Source organism: Gopherus evgoodei, chromosome 16 (assembly GCF_007399415.2).
Source record: "Gopherus evgoodei ecotype Sinaloan lineage chromosome 16, rGopEvg1_v1.p, whole genome shotgun sequence".
NCBI classification, from domain to species: domain Eukaryota; kingdom Metazoa; phylum Chordata; order Testudines; family Testudinidae; genus Gopherus; species Gopherus evgoodei.
In genome coordinates this window covers 15,736,583-15,753,821 of record NC_044337.1, presented here as the reverse complement: position 1 = coordinate 15,753,821, position 17,239 = coordinate 15,736,583, and the positions used below count along the sequence as shown (strand labels likewise).

The window sequence follows — 17,239 nt, the reverse complement described above, 5'->3', positions numbered from 1 at the left end:
TCTGGGAAGAGGGGCTTTTTACACAATGCAGGTTGGTATGTTCCCTGTTCAGTCAGGGAGCAGGCCACTCTCTTCGTCTTTACTAAGCAGTGAATTGGTGGTGAGAATGTTGAGTAGTGTTGCTGTGAGCTGTTAAACTGCCACTGTGTTCCACCCCAGAGATGGCTGTATTTCCATGGTGAGTGAAGTGAGCCCTTTTATATACAGTTTATAAAATTCTCTTAGAACTGTCTGGGTGAAAGTTATTGGAGCAGTAGAGCCTGTTGTCATTAATTTTGTTTCTCTCATTAGCCGTTTAATGAAAAATAATAAATTGGAGAAATAGGTGATGATTAAAAAAATCAGCCATAAGAGAATATTAGCAAATGAATAGATTCAGCAAGACAAGGGTTAAAATAGAGCCAAAGAAAAAAGACAGATGTAATATCTTCTGTTGTAGCCTCTCCCTGCTCTCAGGGGAGGGGACTATTGTCTGTCATGGGCTCGATCCTGCCAAACCCTTGTGCACGTGACATCAGTAACTTTACTGACTCGTCAGTCCCAGTGATTCCAATGGGACTGCTCACCAAAGTAAAGTTACTCACGTGTGCATTTGCAGGACTGTAATCTCTTTGGGACAGGAGCCTGTCTTTTACATTTGTAAAGTGCTCGCCTGGCGTGGAGCCTTGTATAACATCGCGATACAGGTCCCCACAACTAGTAAATATTTGGGGCGTGCACTGGGGAGAATCTGTTAGTTTCCAAGTGGCAGCTGTCAATGAACAAATGTGAGATGAACTTGTCTTCTCTCTTCACTGAGCACAGTAGAGTACTTGGGGATCACGTGGCCTCTAGGAGCCACCATCTTTAATTTCCAGGCAGCCCTCGCTGAACTGCAGCCACCCCTGGGGTGGAACACAGCCGCTTTTTTTTTTTTTTAACAGAGCACAGCAATGCTACCTGGATGGCAGTTGTGACCGAGCTGGCATGGGTGGACACTGATTTGGGGCCTGCGAAGAGTTGGAGGAGCTCCTTTTCCAACCCCAGACAAGCAGAGATGCTTGAAATTTTTCAAATGAAGTTCATTTTGTCACAAATGGCTTTTTTGTTGCAAAAATAATTTTTTTTGTGAAAAGTTGCCTGTTTTTTTCCCCACAAAAAAAATCTCGCCTTCTCCACAGCATTTCATCCATTAAAACATTTTACCAAAACCTGGCGTTCTCTAAAGATTCGATGACGTCTTCAGTAAAAGGGCTGCAGAGAGCAAAACTTGGGAAATTGTAAAGGGGGAGGGAGACCCAAACTGGATCTGTTTCAAGCCCTTTGAAGTTAAAGCAACTTTGTAACTTCTCGTGAAAATGTCTTGTCCGGCGCTAAGCAGCAGCGGTCATTATATTGCCTCCCTCAGGGGGACAGGAGGCTCGGGTCCTGGTCTCCACACAGCTTTTGTGCTGGTATAACTGTGATTTGTTATGGATATAGTTATATTGGTACAGGCTCTGGTGTGGAAAGCGGTACAGCTTGGGCGAGTAGCTGAGCTCTCAGGAATCTACGGGTGTTGTATTACACCAGCAAAGCTCTTCTAGCTGGACACACCTATGCCAGCACTTTGCACTAGTATAGTAACGTGAGGGAGCAGTTTTGTCAGTGTAACTATGTCTGCACTCCAGATTTCTGTCACTTCGGCTATGTTGATCAGGAATCGCACCTCCTCATGCCGCCGGCCAACACAGCCGTGCCAGCAGAAGTCTGTCCTTTCCCTCCCCCAGTCTGCTTTGTTGGGCAGTTATTTCTGCTGCTATACCTGGGCTGTGAGGGTAGCCCAGGTACCAGTGTCTAAAAACAAATTCCTTTCCATGTTCCTGATGCCTCTTACCCTCCTGTACTTGCTGCTGGCTCTGTCTTTGGTGCAGCAGGGGCACCAATCAGCCTTAAATCCCTACTCCTTGCCCCATTTGCCTTTCAAACACTTTCCCTTGCTAAGCTTGTCTGTGCTGCCACCCTGCTAACTGCTGGGTCAAGATGAAGATGTGTTTACAGAGAGACCTAGGACTGGATTTGCAAGAGCTGCTGAAGTAGGGGCAGGACCAGGATATCAGGAAGTGCTGAAGATCAGGAACAAGACAAGAGGATGTGGGGGTGCGAGGCAGGACTGGGATGGCCAAAGATGTAGTAGCTACTGGCAGCTCCACAACTTCCATGGAAAGTTGAATGTATGTTAATTTTTCCAGTAGCAGTCTCAGTGCAGCTGATTCACTTGCTCTGATGATTATTTCCTAATCTGCTCTTTAGGAATTGAGTTCTGTGGTTTATTAATTTTCACTTTAAAGTCAAGGCTGAGTCAGAGTCACTGGTAATTCCATGTAAGGGTCAGGTGTGTCTGGGACAGGCCAGCAGCCACGCTGTGGTTTTGTTTGAGTTTGAATTGTGTTTTGCACTCTCATCTGGGTTCTCTTTAAAATGTTCTCCAAGGATTGTCGTAGTGTGTCTGTTTGTTACAGACACCCTTGTCTTGCTGACAGCTAACCTGGATGATCACGGGCTATTGGCAGCTGCTAGATGGTAATGTGCTGTGTCACGGGCATATCCAGGGACAGAGCCACCATGTTACATGACCACGTCTCTTACTGTGTAATGTGAGTGGGTCAAGCTGAAGGTGATGTGCAGTGCAGTATTAAACCTCCCTCTCTTCCCTCACTTCTGGCTGTTCCTTTATTTCTGTGGCTGCAAAGGGTGCCGTTGTCAGATTCAAAGGGGTTGTAGCCTTTTTTCCTGAGATTTCATCAGACTGCAAAGAATTAATGAGGACCCAGGAAATGCAGCTCCCTTTTGTGATGGTCAAACAATCAGATAGCTCCACAATTATCAGTTAAATGGTCTGTGTTAATTTAAGAGCATTTAAAACAATTTCCCATAAGCGAAATCTTCAGCAGAATTTACCTTATGTCAGATTTGAAAATCTCTGATTTCCTATTAATTCCAATGGCGACTGCGTTTCCCATATCCAGGGTCGGCTCCAGGCACCAGCATTCCAAGCTGGTGCTTGGGGCGGCAGTCCCTGTTGTTTTGCCCCCAGGCAGCGTGCCGAATTGCTGCCGCGGAGGGCGGGGGCAGTCCGTGTGCCCTTAGGGTGGCAGGCGTGTTTGTGCGGTGAGAGCAATTCAGCGGCTGCTTCTATGTTTAGTTGTCCGGGGCGGCTTCAGCTAAACATAGAACCTGCTGCCCAATTGCCGCCGCTGCAGAAACGCGCCTGCTGCCTGAAGGGCACATGGGCTGCCCCCGCCGCGGCGGCAATTCGGCGCGCTGCTTGGGGCGGTGGAAACTGTAGAGCCGGCCCTGCCCATATCACCCTGTTACTGGATTGTTAACATTTTTCTCTGGGTGTAAATAGTTGAATGATTACATCCGACACATTTTTAAGTTTGACTGATTTATTTTTCTTCGCAGTGCTTAGAGTATGTGCCCTGCCTCCAGTTTCTGTGGGAAGGGTTTTAGAGAGTAAGATAGACCTTGATTCCAACTTTCTTACTGGGTTTATGGTTGACCATGAACACTAGCCCCGCTGAGGGGCAGAACTGGCTTATTACCCTGCAATTTCTTTTACATTTCTCATGGTTCCTAATCCACTTCTTGCCTTGTCCACCCCAATTTGTTCATATAATTGGGGGTTTTGCTACGCTGTCCCTTGGTTGCACTTCTCATATATAAATGTGGCCCATATTTGAACCTGGCCTTTCTGGGTCTCGGGGATGCATTTGTTCCATTATGTTGTTAATAAAATCTTTGGGTTTTGAGTCTATTTTTAGAGACAGGTTCCTGTGAAATTGCCTGGATGATGTTCTGAGGGGAATGGGGCACTGACCCAGCTGCCTTCCAAGATATTCCCTTCCAGTTTTTTTGCTTTGAGACAAATCCGTACTACTTCAGGGAAATGGTCAGAATGGAAAGTAATATTTGGCTAGCCTAAAAAAGTCCTTTGGAGTTTTCAGGACTTTGATTTTACATGGCAAACAGACTTTTCTTTCTTCTTATCCTTACAGTGAACGCCAAGTCCTCGCCTTTCTCTCACCTGAATCTTGTCTAAAAATTCCTCTCACAACTGCCCTGTTCCTGTTTGCCATCTATTTTCTAGTTCTCTGATAGTGTTTATCTTCTGATACTGGCTTCCGTACAATCTGTTGTCTGTTTCTGCTATGTAGAGAACACTCGTGCATTGTAGATAGCCTGGTAATAGTGTAGATTGATAGTCAGATTTCAGAGGGGACCATTAGTATGACCTCCTGCATAACACAGGCCAGAGAATTTTGCCAGTTGATGCTTGCCTCAAGACTGTAACTTCTGGTTGAGCTGCAGCATTGTGATGTAAAGACTTCAAGTAACAAAGAATCCACCACAACCCATGGTTGTTCCAGTGCTTAATGACCTTCACTGTTAAAAACTTGTACCTTATTTCTAGTCTGAGTTTTTCTTGCTTTCAGCCACTGAATCTTGCTATGCCTTTGTCTGCTAAATTACTGAGGTCTCTACTATCAGAAATTATTATAAAGCTTACTCAAGAGTTTAACAATCCTCATATATCTACGTGAGTTGGGAGAGGGCAGAGACCCTCTGACAGATGTCTGGCCAGTAAGTTTTGAAGGGTCTTGGCCTTGTTTCTGGTAGGCAAGTATTAAAAAAAAAAAAGCAATACTTACTATTGGCATGTTGACCCCTTTGTTGGGAGCCTCAGCAGAGAGGACAGCGACTGAAGGCACTATGGAGAGTGACTGTCCCTCTAAATTCCACCCATGCTATACCTGCTCTAGGGGAAAGAGGCTTTTACTCTCCAGTAGTGTCAAGCTGGCATCTTTTAGCAGCTCTGTTCTCACGCAGGGCCTGGTCCAAAGCCCACTGAAATCAACGGGAGCCTTTCAGTTGACGTCAGTGGGCTTTGGGTAAGGCCTTTGAGAAAAAACAATAAAAAAGGGAGAAAACTGAACAGCAAGCTCCCAAAACATGTCCCTTTCCCAGGCTTTGGGAGCTAAAAGCCAGAGCAGCTGCTGCTAAGAACCATTAAAAGCAGCAGTGAGCTGGCAAACTGGGGCAGGGGGTGCATAAAAGAGGAGGAGAGAGTCTGGAAACCTTTACAAAGAAAATTACCTCAGTTAAGAAATTAGAAAGCCTGCTTCCCCTGCTACAGGCTGCCCTGAACCTGCCCCTGAGGTGTGTCTTCTAGAGCCCCACTCTGCCACCACTTACTATGGGAATTCGTTTTTTAAAAAAACAAAAGAAAAGAAAATGTGAATTAACATTAATTCTCACTAGTTACACTTTTTGGAGACAAACAGGAGACTGGAAACTCTGTTTGGCCTTTGCTAAGTGCTTCTGAAAGGTGCGGCCGGACAGATTGGAAAAGGAATCTGCCAGCTTCTTTCAGAAGTGAAATCCTCAACATAAAGGAGAGGCCGTGCAGACTTTTTTAGGCTGAAAGTAAAACTGACCTGCTGCCAGGGAAATTGCTGTAGGCTTCTGACTTTTGTAACCTCCTTCCCCCCAAAACAGGAAGAAAATAAGGGCTCTTGTCTACATCTGGAGAATTGCTGAAAATGTTTACAAGTGTAACTACAGCCCTCTTTATATTATTGTCATTCAGAACAGCATCACTGCATTGATGCTCCCCCTTTGTATGCATCTGTTGTCTCTTGTCTTAGATGGTAAGCTCTCTGGGGCAGGGACCCAGCACCTAGCACAGTGGGGTCCTGGTCCATAATGGGGGTTTCTAGGCACTATAGTAAATATAGACCTGCTGCATTTGTATTAAGTGGGGCTTACACCAGTTATTTACTGGAAAATTAGTGGAGTTAAAGCCTGCTTTGCATCAGAGCAGCCTGTGTGTCTTCAGCCGAACTTTGTATCCGTGTACTACCTGGATTACCCATCTGATAGAGCCCCTTAACGTACATCACTGTATTTTATTGCTGCCAAATTTTCTACTGTTGACCAGCCCATGAAAGGGAAAGTCAGCCAAAGAAAGAAAGTCAGGAAAAAATTCTACATTAGCATTTCTTTGTCAAAGTCAAAGTCTCATGCATTTTTTGGATGACAGATCCAAGGTGGCTGCCTTTTTTACACCACGTTGCGTTTGTTCTGCGATCTTTCATCCAAAGTGCAAAGCATTACGTGTGCTGAATAGCATTTTGGATGAAATATGCAATACACCTCTACCCCGATATAACACGAATTCGGATATAACGCGGTAAAGCGGCGCTCCAGGGGGGCAGGGCTGCACATTCCGGCGGATCAAAGCAAGTTCGATAGAACACGGTTTCACCTATAATGCAGTAAGATTTTTTGGCTCCTGAGGACAGCGTTCTGTCGGGGTAGAGGTGTATATAAAAGTAGCTTGTTGTAATGAAAGAAAACAGTTCTGCTTTGCACTTAACACTTTTTGCTCTTACACATTGCCTTTTTCCAAGAGCTGACTTTAGTTATACTTAGCCCATTGTGAAATGTAGGCTATGCAAGTAGGACGTGGTGTATAACAGTAGTGCATTGCACTTTTGTTATAGTGCATTGTGCTTGGATCTCATTGTGCTTTTGCTGAAAGTACAGAAGGGTGTTGTCATAATTATTTGTGAGGAGGGCGAGTGGCAGTGTTAAAGGTACAGTCGTTTACGTAGGGAGTGAGTGGCATGATATATATGTGCAACCCTTCAAGACCACTCCAGGGGGAGCTCCCAGCTGCTTCCATCTTTTAATATAATATACATGATGGAATCTCTTTCCTTGGTAAATCCAATGGGGATCCTTTGGTCTCTAAATGCTGGTGTACTGATTAGAGCTGGCCTGGGAAGCCCCTTCCCGTGAAAAATTTCACCTTTTTAAAAATGTTTCTTCTTGAATTGGAGTGAAAAGTCAAAAATGCATCATTTTCTTGCAGGAAGAGATATATAGAAAAAATCCTTTTCAGGAGGATCGAAAGGGAATTTTCCAGCTTTCTAGCTGCCCCTGCTCCTTCTCAGTGAGAAACTGCAGTTGACAAGAGGCTTCCAGCCTACGTCCCCTAAGCTTTGCCTGTCTAGCTGCTGGAGCTGAGGGAGTAGGGTGACCACATGTCCGAATATTAGGGGCTTTGTCTTATAGAAGAGCCTGTTACCCCTTGTTCTGATTGTTCACACTTGCTATCTGGTCACCCTAGGGCGGGAGGGGAGACTGAGCACTGGGGAGCTGTCATTGTGATTTTCCTGACAGAAAATTAGGGTTGGGTTTTTTTGGCAAAATTGCAAATTTCCCACGGAAAATGATTTTAGGAAAGGGGCGGTTTTCATCTGCAAAACCATTGCCCTGGCCTGCTCCCAGCCAGTTGCAGTGACCATCTACCCCCTCCCTCCCGGTTTGTAACTCTCCCCCTGTTAACATGTCACCCCCACAGCCCAAGTCTGTCACTCCTCACACCCCTGTCCAGCTGGTCTCTTATCACAAAAAGAACAGGAGGACTTGTGGCACCTTAGAGACTAACACATTTATTTCAGCCGGAGCTTTCGTGAGCTACAGCCCACTTCTGGGGAGGCACAGAACGGAAGAGCCGAAGAAGGGAGCTGTGGCTCAGGCTGATATAAATGTGTTTGTCTCTAAGGTGCCCCAAGTCCTCCTCTTCTTTATGCGGACACAGACTAACAGGGCTGCTGCTCTGGACCCTCTTATCACAGGGGCTCCAGAGCCGAGTGCGCAGGCTCTAAACGCTGCAGATGCAGGAACTACAGCTCCCAGGCTGCCTCAGGGATGTCCGGCGGCTCTCCTAGCGGGCAGCGCTTCGCAGTGGCTGCTGGGAGTTGTAGTCCTGCTGGGGCAGTGGCGACTGGCGAGTAATGGCTTCGGCGGGCAGCAGCCTCGGCGGGGGAGAGGCCGAGCGACCGCACCCCAGGCCCTTCCTGATCGGGGTGAGCGGGGGCACCGCCAGCGGCAAGGTAGGAGCCGCGCTCGGGGCTGCGCCGGGCCCAAGGAGCCCGGGGTGAGATGAGTTTGGCCGGTCTCAGCTCAGCCCCGGTCCGTGCGGCGCACCCGGGGGTGCCGGGCCTCGGCCCCGCGGGGCTCCTCGCGCTCCTCCCCCGGTCCGTACAGCGCAGCCGGGGGGTGCCGGGCCTCCGCCCCACGGGCCTCCTCGCGCCCCCTCCCCCGGTCCGTGCAGCGCAGCCCGGGGTGCCGGGCCTCGGCCCCGCGGGGCTCCTCGCGCGCCCTCCCCCGGTCCGTACAGCGCAGCCGGGGGTGCCGGGCCTCCGCCCCACGGGGCTCCTCGCGCCCCCTCCCCCGGTCCGTGCAGCGCAGCCCGGGGTGCCGGGCCTCCGCCCCGCGGGGCTCCTCGCGCGCCCTCCCCCGGTCCGTGCGGCGCTGCCGGGGGGCGCCCTTAGGGGTGCTGGCCTCCCCACCCACCGGGGGTGCATGTCTAGGTGCTGGGGAGACCTGTGGAGGGGATGGCCCCTGAGTGGGTGGGTGTTTTGGGCGGTGTCTATAGGGAGCCCCACATCAGTTTGCAGCACAGTGGGTCCCTGCCTATGGAGCGGGTAGCCCTGCAGTGATGATTTTGTGGTAGGAGGGTTTGGGTGCTGTTTGTGTGTCTCATTCCGGTTCCCAGACTCCCAAGTGAAAGGAGTTTGTTCGGTCTTGTCTCTGGTTGTGGATAGATCAGCCTCTCGAGGCAGCAGTGGAGAACCAGGCCTCCTGGGGTCTATCCCCAGCGCCGTAACCAACTTGTGTGACTTTGGGCAAGTCACTTCACCCATCTCTGTTCCCCATCTGCCAGGTTAGCAGGATACTGACCTACCTCACTGGGAGACTGACCTGATATTTGTAAAGTACATTTGCTCCAAAGTAGCATCAGTATTATTATTATTAGGGACCAGACCATCACACCTACTTCCCTTCACCATCTGAGTGATCCTGGCTAGCACAAACGGCTCTGGCTCCTGGGGCTCAAACGCGTGGCAAGACCGGGGACAAAGACTCAAAAATGAGACATGAGAAAAGGGCAGGCGCTTTAAAGGACACAGGCTTCCATACCTCAGCCTCTGTTTTCTTCTCCCTTGCTGCAGTTGCATGAGGCAACATTTCTGACGTCAGTGATTTACCATGATAAAAGTGAGCACACACCAAACCTGGAGGTAAACAGGGATCTAAAATGAAGTGCAGTTTTCATAGCAAGACCAGCAAACTCCCAAGTGGGTTGGAACCAAAAGCCTTAGAGAAAGAGCCTCCCACACGCCCACCAATCTCTCACTCTGATTGCTTGTCCATGCGTAATCTTTATTTTGCAGTAACCTTGTCCTGGGAAAAGAGATGCTTGTTAGGGAGCCTGGGGGATGGTTTGTGTAAAAGATAGAGGTTTGCCTAACAGGAGATGTGGAAGGAACCTGCACTTTGCTCTCAACACAAATATTGACCCAGCCCAACGCCAGAGATGACCTCACTTTAGGGAGATGGATGGAGCTGAGGAAAAGCCAGTGCTTTGTTTGGCCTCTGTGGGTATGACTACACTGCAGCTGGGAGCAGCCTCCCAGCCTGGCTGGACAGATGCATGGTGGCTCATGCTAGCCGCCTGAGTCCAAGCCCCACCAATCAGACCCCCCAGTGCTGGGGTCTGAGCTCAGGTCACTAGCTTGAGCTGCCATGTCCACACCGCTCGTGTTAGCACACTAGCATGAGTGTGTGGCCCCAGGCTGGGAGACTTGCTCTCAGCTGCAGTTCAGCCCTATTCTGTGTGGTGTGCCCACTCTCTGAGAAATGGTGTTTTAGTTAGGGCACGATCCACTAACAAATGTTATGTCTGAGAACCCTTTTCCCTGCTCTTTTCAATGTACGCAACCTATTCTAGGTACTTTTTTGTTGGGCTGTCAGCACATGCTTTCTGCAGAGAAACTAAGTTGCCAAGGAGGGAATGTCAACTTCACTGGGGAGGCAAAATGATCTAGTGGTTGGAGTAGGCCTTGGAAGCTAGAAACAACCACCTCACAGATCGTTCTCTGAAAACATTGGCCAAAGGTGCAGCGGTAGTCAAAAAAGCTAGCAGAATGTTAGGGACCATGAGAAATGGGATAGAAAATATCCTATTACCTCTGTATAAATCCATTGTATGCCCACACCTTGAATACTGTGTGCAGTTCTGTCTGCCCCATCTCAAAAAAGATATATAATTGGAAAACGCACAGAGAAGGGCAACAAAAATGATTAAGGGTGTGGCATAGCTTCCATACCAGGTGAGATTAAAAGACTTGGCCTGTTCAGCTTGGAAAAGAGATGGTTAAGAGGGGATATGATACAGGTGTAATAAATCATGAATGGTGGAGAGAAAAGTGTTATTTACCACTTCACATAACAGAGGAATCAGGGGGTATCCAATTAAACTAATAGCTAGCAGGTTTAAAACAAATGTAAGGAAGTACTTCTTTACACAGTGCAATCAGTCTGTGGAACCTGTTGCCAGGGGATGTTGTACAAGCCAAAAGTATAACTGGGTTCAGAAAAGAATTAGATAAGTTCATGGCAGGTAGATTCATTAACAGCTATTAGCCCAAATGGTGAAGGACACAACCTCGTGCTCTGCGTGTCCCTAAACCTCTGATTGCTAGAATCTGGGAGTGGACCAACGGGCTGGATCATTGCTCTGTGCATACTTCGGAAGCACCTGGCACTGGCTACTGTCAGAAGCTGGGCTACTAGGCTAGATGGACCACTGGTCTGTGGCCATTCCTATGTTCTTAAACTGAACCTTGGTTCTAGTCCATGTTCTGTTGTTGGTTACTTAATCTCTCTGTGCCTCAGGTTTGCCATTTGTAAAATGGGAATATCTCATAAACCTTCCCCCAGCCTTCAGGTAGGCAGATGTGATGAACAAATGTTTGTACAGCATTTCTGGAGAGAAGGTGCTCTAGCATTACAAAGTAGCCTTGTGTATCAGATCATAGAATCATAGATTATTAGGGTTGGAAGGGACCTCAGGAGGTCATCTAGTCCAACCCCCTGCTCAAAGCAGGACCAATCCCTAAATGGCCTCCTCAAGGATTGAGCTCACAACCCTGGGTTTAGCAGGCCAATGCTCAGACCACAGAGCTATCCCTCCCCCCTATACCTAGGAAACCTGGAATACTGGTGATAAGGCAATTTAGCCTCCAGGGGAGGGATAGCTCCATGGTTTGAGCATTGGCCTCCTAAACCCAGGGATGTGAGTTCACTCTTTGAGGGGGCCACTTGGGGCAAAATCAGTACTTGGTCCTGCTAGTGAAGGCAGGGAGCTGGACTTGATGACCTTTCAGGGGCCCTTCCAGCTCTATGAGATAGTATATATTTTTATCTCTCTCTCTGTAGCAAAATTGAGCATTCCCAGCACAGTGAGTAATAGGGTTGGAATTAGATTTGTGAACAGAACCTTCCTTGAGATGGTTGCCATGGCTCTGCTCACGTAAAACTGTATCTTAGGTCAGTTCCACTCCATAATCTCTGTGCCCCCATGAATGCATTCTTCTGTCCCATTCCCCAACTGCTTCTTGGAGCAGGTTGTATCCATACCTCTCCTCTTTAAAGCTCACTACAGCCTGGTGGAGGGGTTTTGAATTAGGCAGGAGAGCAGGTATAATGAAGTGCTTAAAGCACAGAAGTGGGTTCTGGCCCTGGCTCTGACATGTTGCGGGGGCTACTTAACCTCTGCCTTGTTTTGTCCACTATAAAATAAGGATGGTCATTACCCACCACCTCCCAGGACTGCTGTGAAGTTGAATGCTGGTGAAGCCCTGATAGAAAGTGCTGCAGAGGGTGGTTGTTTGTGACTGACTGCTTGTTGTTCCTCAGTCCACAGTATGTGAGAAAATCATGGAGCTCCTGGGACAAAATGAGGTGGATCATCACCAACGAAAGCTCATCATTCTGAGCCAGGACAGGTTCTACAAGGTCCTCACTGCAGACCAGAAAGCCAAGGCATTGAAGGGACAGTACAACTTTGATCACCCAGGTAAAGTTTTAAAGAGCTCCCCGCCCCACTTCATGTTTGCCTTTGGGGAAGGGCGGGAAGGAGGAAGTGTGTATGGGGAAGGACATTGATGGAAGACTGTCATGGAAGGACAAAATAGCTACTGCTCTTAGCTTCAAGTAAATACCTCAAAGCTCCTCACTTTGAACACCATAGTGGGTGTGCATGGTGCTTTCCATGCAAATAAAAAGATCAGTCCCTGCCTCTGCGCCCTTACAGTCTCATCAATCATCGCCTTTTGTTCTGCCACAGCTCTGTAAGTGCTGTTTGATCTTTCCAGTGTGGTAGCGCCAGGAATCAGAGCTTCCCGCAACCTATTGCAAGACATTTGCTGTGCTGGGAGGGAGCCAATTCTAAAGGAAAGTGTTTGCTCTGGGCACATTAGTTGTAAGAGCCAGCAGAAACTGATGCTTCATTTAAGCATAGAGTCCAGTGGGAAATCGCAGTGTTCCTAAGGGGTGGCCTTCCTGCAGCTCCAATGAGAGGGGGGGTTCAGTGCATAGAGCACAGCACTAGGACGCAAAAGATCCAGGGCCTGTCCCTACCTCTATCACTGCCTTTCTGGGTGACTTTGGGCAAGTTACTACTCTCTTATTATTACTGTAGCACCTTTCAGCCCATCATGGACCATGACCCCATTGTGCTAGGTGCTGTACAAGCGTGGAATAGACAGTCCCTGTCCTGAAGGGTTTACATGCTTCAGTCATCTGAAATGAGACATAAGTAAGTCTGACTTGGTGCACGGTTTAATTATTGTTTGTAAAGGGCTTTGAACAGGCAGAATGGAAAGTATTGAACACCCCCAAATTTGGGTTCCTGTACGTCAGCCCCATCCAAGTGAAAGGCAGGGAGAACTGCAGTGGCAGTTAATAGGGAAGAAAGAACAAAATTAATTAATTTCTAACTGCGTTCTTAGAAAACCTGTACAGTATCCTCATGTTGTGGTTGGTGCATGTTGTTGCTGGAGCGAGATGCCATCATACTGTTGCTTTGCAGTAGGAGTTAGTCTAATGCTGTAGGTCTGCGGAACATTAACACTCACATGATGCTCGATCACCTCCTGGTTTGCAGCTGCTAAAATGCATTAAAAGAAGCTAAACACACATCAGATACTTTCCTAATATACATCTTTTCTATGTAAGCAACAGCTGTCCTTGCCCTAGCGATGTTACATGATTGCAAATGGGAGACATTCCCTGCAGTCCATCCTGGACAAAAGTGGGAAGGACACCTGCTGTAGGTTAAGCAGCACACTCACTCTTTTCAAAGGCAGGACAAATGTATACGGCTTTCCACACTGACAATCTGTTTTGGTTTATGTTAACTTAACATTTTTTGAATTAGCTAGAAATAAAATGCAAAAAATGTAAGATTTGGCTTTTCTTGGTCCTTTCCCTTGCTGATCTGGGGTTGCCATGTCCATCTGTAAACTACCAGGCAGTCTAGATGGCAGCTTTCATGTCTGTTTGGATCAGTCCTCATGTCTGTGTTTAAGACACTTTGTACCTGGATGCAGTGATTACATTGGGGTTATGCTACAGTTTTCCTTTAATATTACTTAGGGGTTGGAGTGCTGTAGCTAGAAAAGAATAAGCCAAGAATACCCCCCCTTCTTGGGTCTGGTAATGTCAGACAGAGGAATGTTAGTAGACTTAAATCCTTCAGTACCAGAAAAGACTGGCAATATTTTGGTCATAACAGCATCTGGGTCTTGTCTCTTTATTCCTTCATTTTGCAGGTGCTTTTGATAATGATTTGATGCACACAACCCTGAAAAATATTGTGGAGGGAAAAACTGTAGAGGTGCCAACCTATGATTTTGTAACCCATTCCAGGTAAGTCTCAGTTCGTAACATCTTCCACACTGTGCTTGGCAGAGTCAGTGTGAGCTGCCCTGTCTCCCTGGCCCACCCTAGCTGAATGTGTGTGGTCTTGTTACAGAGGGCTGGAGGGCGCAAGAAGAGGTGGGACTGGGTTAGCCGTGGTTAATGGAATGGAACTGCATGTTAGCATTCAGTGTTGAAAGCCACTTTATCTGAGACTTTGTGCATATACCCTTGGCAGGTTAGCAGAAACAACGGTGGTCTATCCTGCAGACGTGGTGCTTTTTGAGGGGATCCTGGTATTCTATAACCAAGATATTCGGGACATGTTCCACCTCCGACTCTTCGTTGACACAGACTCTGATGTCCGGCTGTCCCGCAGAGGTAATACTCTGGGCTTCTGCTCCATTATCGGCCACCTGCTTGCCTTGTGGCAATCGTCTCTATGCATACAATAAAACTCACTACCCCTTATTTTCCCCCCTGCCCTAGTTCTTCGAGATATGAAGCGTGGGAGGGACCTAGAGCAGATCCTGACTCAGTACACAACCTTCGTCAAACCTGCCTTTGAGGAGTTCTGCTTGCCGGTACCAAGCTTTTCTTGTTTAAAATCAGCCACGTTTTAAGGGACTAGAGAGGCAGTGGAGGCTGAGTGATGGTTATTTATACTGTAGCTGAAGAAGGGGGACTGAGGCCCTCTGATTGATAGAAACCACCCAAATCATAGCTGTTTGGAGCAAAAAGTAATGTTTAGTGAAGATCCTATTGTTCAGATTTAATCTTTGCATTGAATAAAATTCCCAGTAGTTTAACCCTTGGCAGTTAGCTACTGTTAGTCCTAGATATTAAAGAAACTATTGAGCCATCCAGCCTGTCTCTCTTTCATTGCAGACAACACAACAATTTGGCTTAGCTAAGTTCGGCTCAGACGTGAGGTCTTACCGAGCATGCCACGAATTGGAGTGTTGGAACCTTCCCAAAGCTGGCCACTGTTGTGCTGTTTATACATCTTTGTAACGCAGGGGCTATGCTGAGCGACGCAGTGGGAATGGTTTAGGAGATAAAAACATGTCTGGTGCACCTGGGATGTCCTCTTTGGCTGTGTGCCATCTCTCGTCCCTGCTTCTCACCAGCGCTGCCCTGTCATGGTTGTTTTCCAGGATGCAGTGGGCATTTACAGTGCTATCTGAATGGTTTCTTTTCTCACTGATTACTGCCATGGATATTCTGGCTGACATGCCCAGCCTTTCACCTATGTAACAGAGTGGCAGTTGACTTGGAACACTGCACTATGACCTAGGGGCAATGCTTCCCTTCCCTCCTGCATGTAATTGTACAGGAGAGGAGGAGGCTGCCAGTTTGGTGACCATGTAAATAAATTAATTTGTTAGTGCTTGCAGAATGCAAAACAATTTTTACTTTGCTCTAGCAGGAGGTCTGTGCTCATCTTTAACTTAAATCCTATAAGTGCAGTAGCAAGATCAGCATCCCTACTAGGAACTGCCTTTTTATAAAAAGCAGAGGGCTTGGAAGGATCAATTCAGCACACAAACAGATTTACAAGGAGCGTGTGGTGTTCTGACTGGAGCCAATTCTAACTGGATTGACCTGCTCTTGTTGCAGTGATTCAGGCTATGCTGAAAAAAAGAGTAACCACAGCTTCAGGTCACTGTAGTAGTACGAGAGGCGAGGAATATCTTGAGTGCTTTTAGTATAGAGGCAACTGTCCTGTCACAGCTACAGAATTCAGGAACATTCAGTTGACCAAACAGACTTTTAGATATTACAATAGTGAAAACCAAGCCTTACTGTTGTTTCTGATTTGCAGACAAAGAAGTATGCTGATGTGATTATTCCTCGTGGAGTCGACAATATGGGTAAGGGCTGTTTACTGTTTTAATTGAACTCTGCACATGAGGTCAGATCCCCAAATTCTCCTACTGAACACTGCTGTACAGTGGAGGGGGCAGTGCTTAGAAACTGACATGGATTATCCCTGACTTTGTTTGAATCAGGACTATAGGTTTTAGCATTATGTTGTTGGGATCCGACCCCATTATACTGGCTCCAAATGCAAGCCACATCATTGCGATGAAGAGTAGCTGGTTCACACATTGACTCAGACTGAGCTGTTTGTTAGAGACACCTGCTCAAAAAAAGAATGGAACAAAGAGCTCAGCCAACAACTTGCATGTGTCAGATACTTACTCTTCTTTTTTGCAGTTGCTATAAACCTCATTGTGCAGCACATCCAGGACATTTTGAATGGTGACATCTGCAAGTGGCAGAGAGGGGCGATGAATGGGCATGGTCGGACTTACAAGCGATCATTCCCTGAGCAAGCAGAGGGCAGCACCATGCTGGCAGCTGGCAAACGATCTCATCTGGAGTCCAGCAGCCGTCCCCACTAACCAGGTGGGGGGCTGAAGAAGTGGCCTCTGTTCCAGACCAATCTTTTTAACAAACTGGTTTGTGATGTGCCCATAGCAATTTAAGGACAGATTCAAGAGGGTTGGGTGTGTGTCTTCTCACAGAGGAGAGGAAGGAGCTGGATTATTGACCCAGGATCTGGTGTTAGACGGCATTGTTTGCTGAAATCCCCCTAGGAATTAAATCTAGTGGGGCACAAGATTAACGATCTCCCTTCATGGTGCTTTTCCTCAGCAGCATGCTTGGCTGCCAGGAAAAAACGTCTCTTTGTTCCAAGTGAGACGCAGCAAAGAGCCTTGTTTTGAAACAAGCAGGTACAGGGCCCAACTGCCCTGAGATTTCCCTTCTCCACAGATCCAGCATTGCCATGGACAGAAGGGCCACAGTTCACCCTTCGGTGTGGGGAAAAGGACTGACCTCTGCAGTTGTGCTAATAATGAGAAGTCTATTTTACTCAGGGCTGAGGAAAATTAAGCTTCTCTTGGGCAACAGGCAATTTACAAAGGAGCAGTGGGGCTCCACCTTCCAGTTGAGGTGTTTTGTCACTAACTACACTCTCTGTAGCATAGACTTCAGTTTTTGTGCCCAAAGCACAACTAGGTGGAGTGCCTCATCACAGGAAGGCTGCACCCAATTAGTACTGAAGTGTTCTCCCAGGTCAGAGTCTGCTGGGCCAAATTGATTTGCAGACATGGTTTATAGCTCTCATTCCTTCCCCAAAGCCAGGGTAAAGCTCAGGCATTCAGCTCAGAGTGTTGTAGCACATCCTAACATGAGCAGAAGGAAGGCTGAAAACTTAATGTGAAATCCCAGGCTCTAGCTTACTGCTCCTTCTCTTATTCCAAACACCAATTGGTACCTCCTGTCTATCATGTAGAGTCTGTAAATGCAGGCTTAAGCCTAGCAGGAAGAATTGGTTATTGTTGAAGATGAACTTTTTTCATCTCTTATCAAAGCAAAGCCTGGCTCCAGTGGTTGTGCTGCTTTAGATTAATAAACCATGAAAAAACAA

General features: G+C 47.4%; 1 protein-coding gene across 2 annotated transcripts; it reads left to right on the top strand.

Annotated features, from left to right (window-relative positions):
• The first annotated feature begins 7,801 nt into the window (after positions 1 to 7,801).
• Positions 7,802 to 17,239, top strand: UCK1 (uridine-cytidine kinase 1). 2 transcript variants are annotated; one of them, XM_030535104.1, is made up of 8 exons: positions 7,802 to 7,925; positions 9,048 to 9,116; positions 11,797 to 11,956; positions 13,713 to 13,809; positions 14,039 to 14,181; positions 14,290 to 14,384; positions 15,626 to 15,674; positions 16,021 to 17,239. In XM_030535104.1, exons 1-8 carry the CDS (start codon positions 7,827 to 7,829, stop codon positions 16,206 to 16,208), a joined length of 900 nt encoding a protein of 299 aa, XP_030390964.1. In that variant the 5' UTR covers positions 7,802 to 7,826; the 3' UTR covers positions 16,209 to 17,239. The 2 variants fall into 2 exon arrangements, with proteins under 2 accessions (XP_030390964.1, XP_030390965.1); XM_030535105.1 differs by lacking the exon at positions 9,048 to 9,116.

Excerpts from the sequence above, each read along its gene's own strand:
- UCK1 (XM_030535104.1), top strand. The coding sequence starts at position 7,827 with ATGGCTTCGGCGGGCAGCAGCCTCGGCGGGGGAGAGGCCGAGCGACCG. Across the intron at positions 11,957-13,712 it reads GTACAACTTTGATCACCCAG|GTGCTTTTGATAATGATTTG; the intron begins GTAAAGTTTTAA and ends TTCATTTTGCAG. Across the intron at positions 13,810-14,038 it reads GATTTTGTAACCCATTCCAG|GTTAGCAGAAACAACGGTGG; the intron begins GTAAGTCTCAGT and ends TACCCTTGGCAG.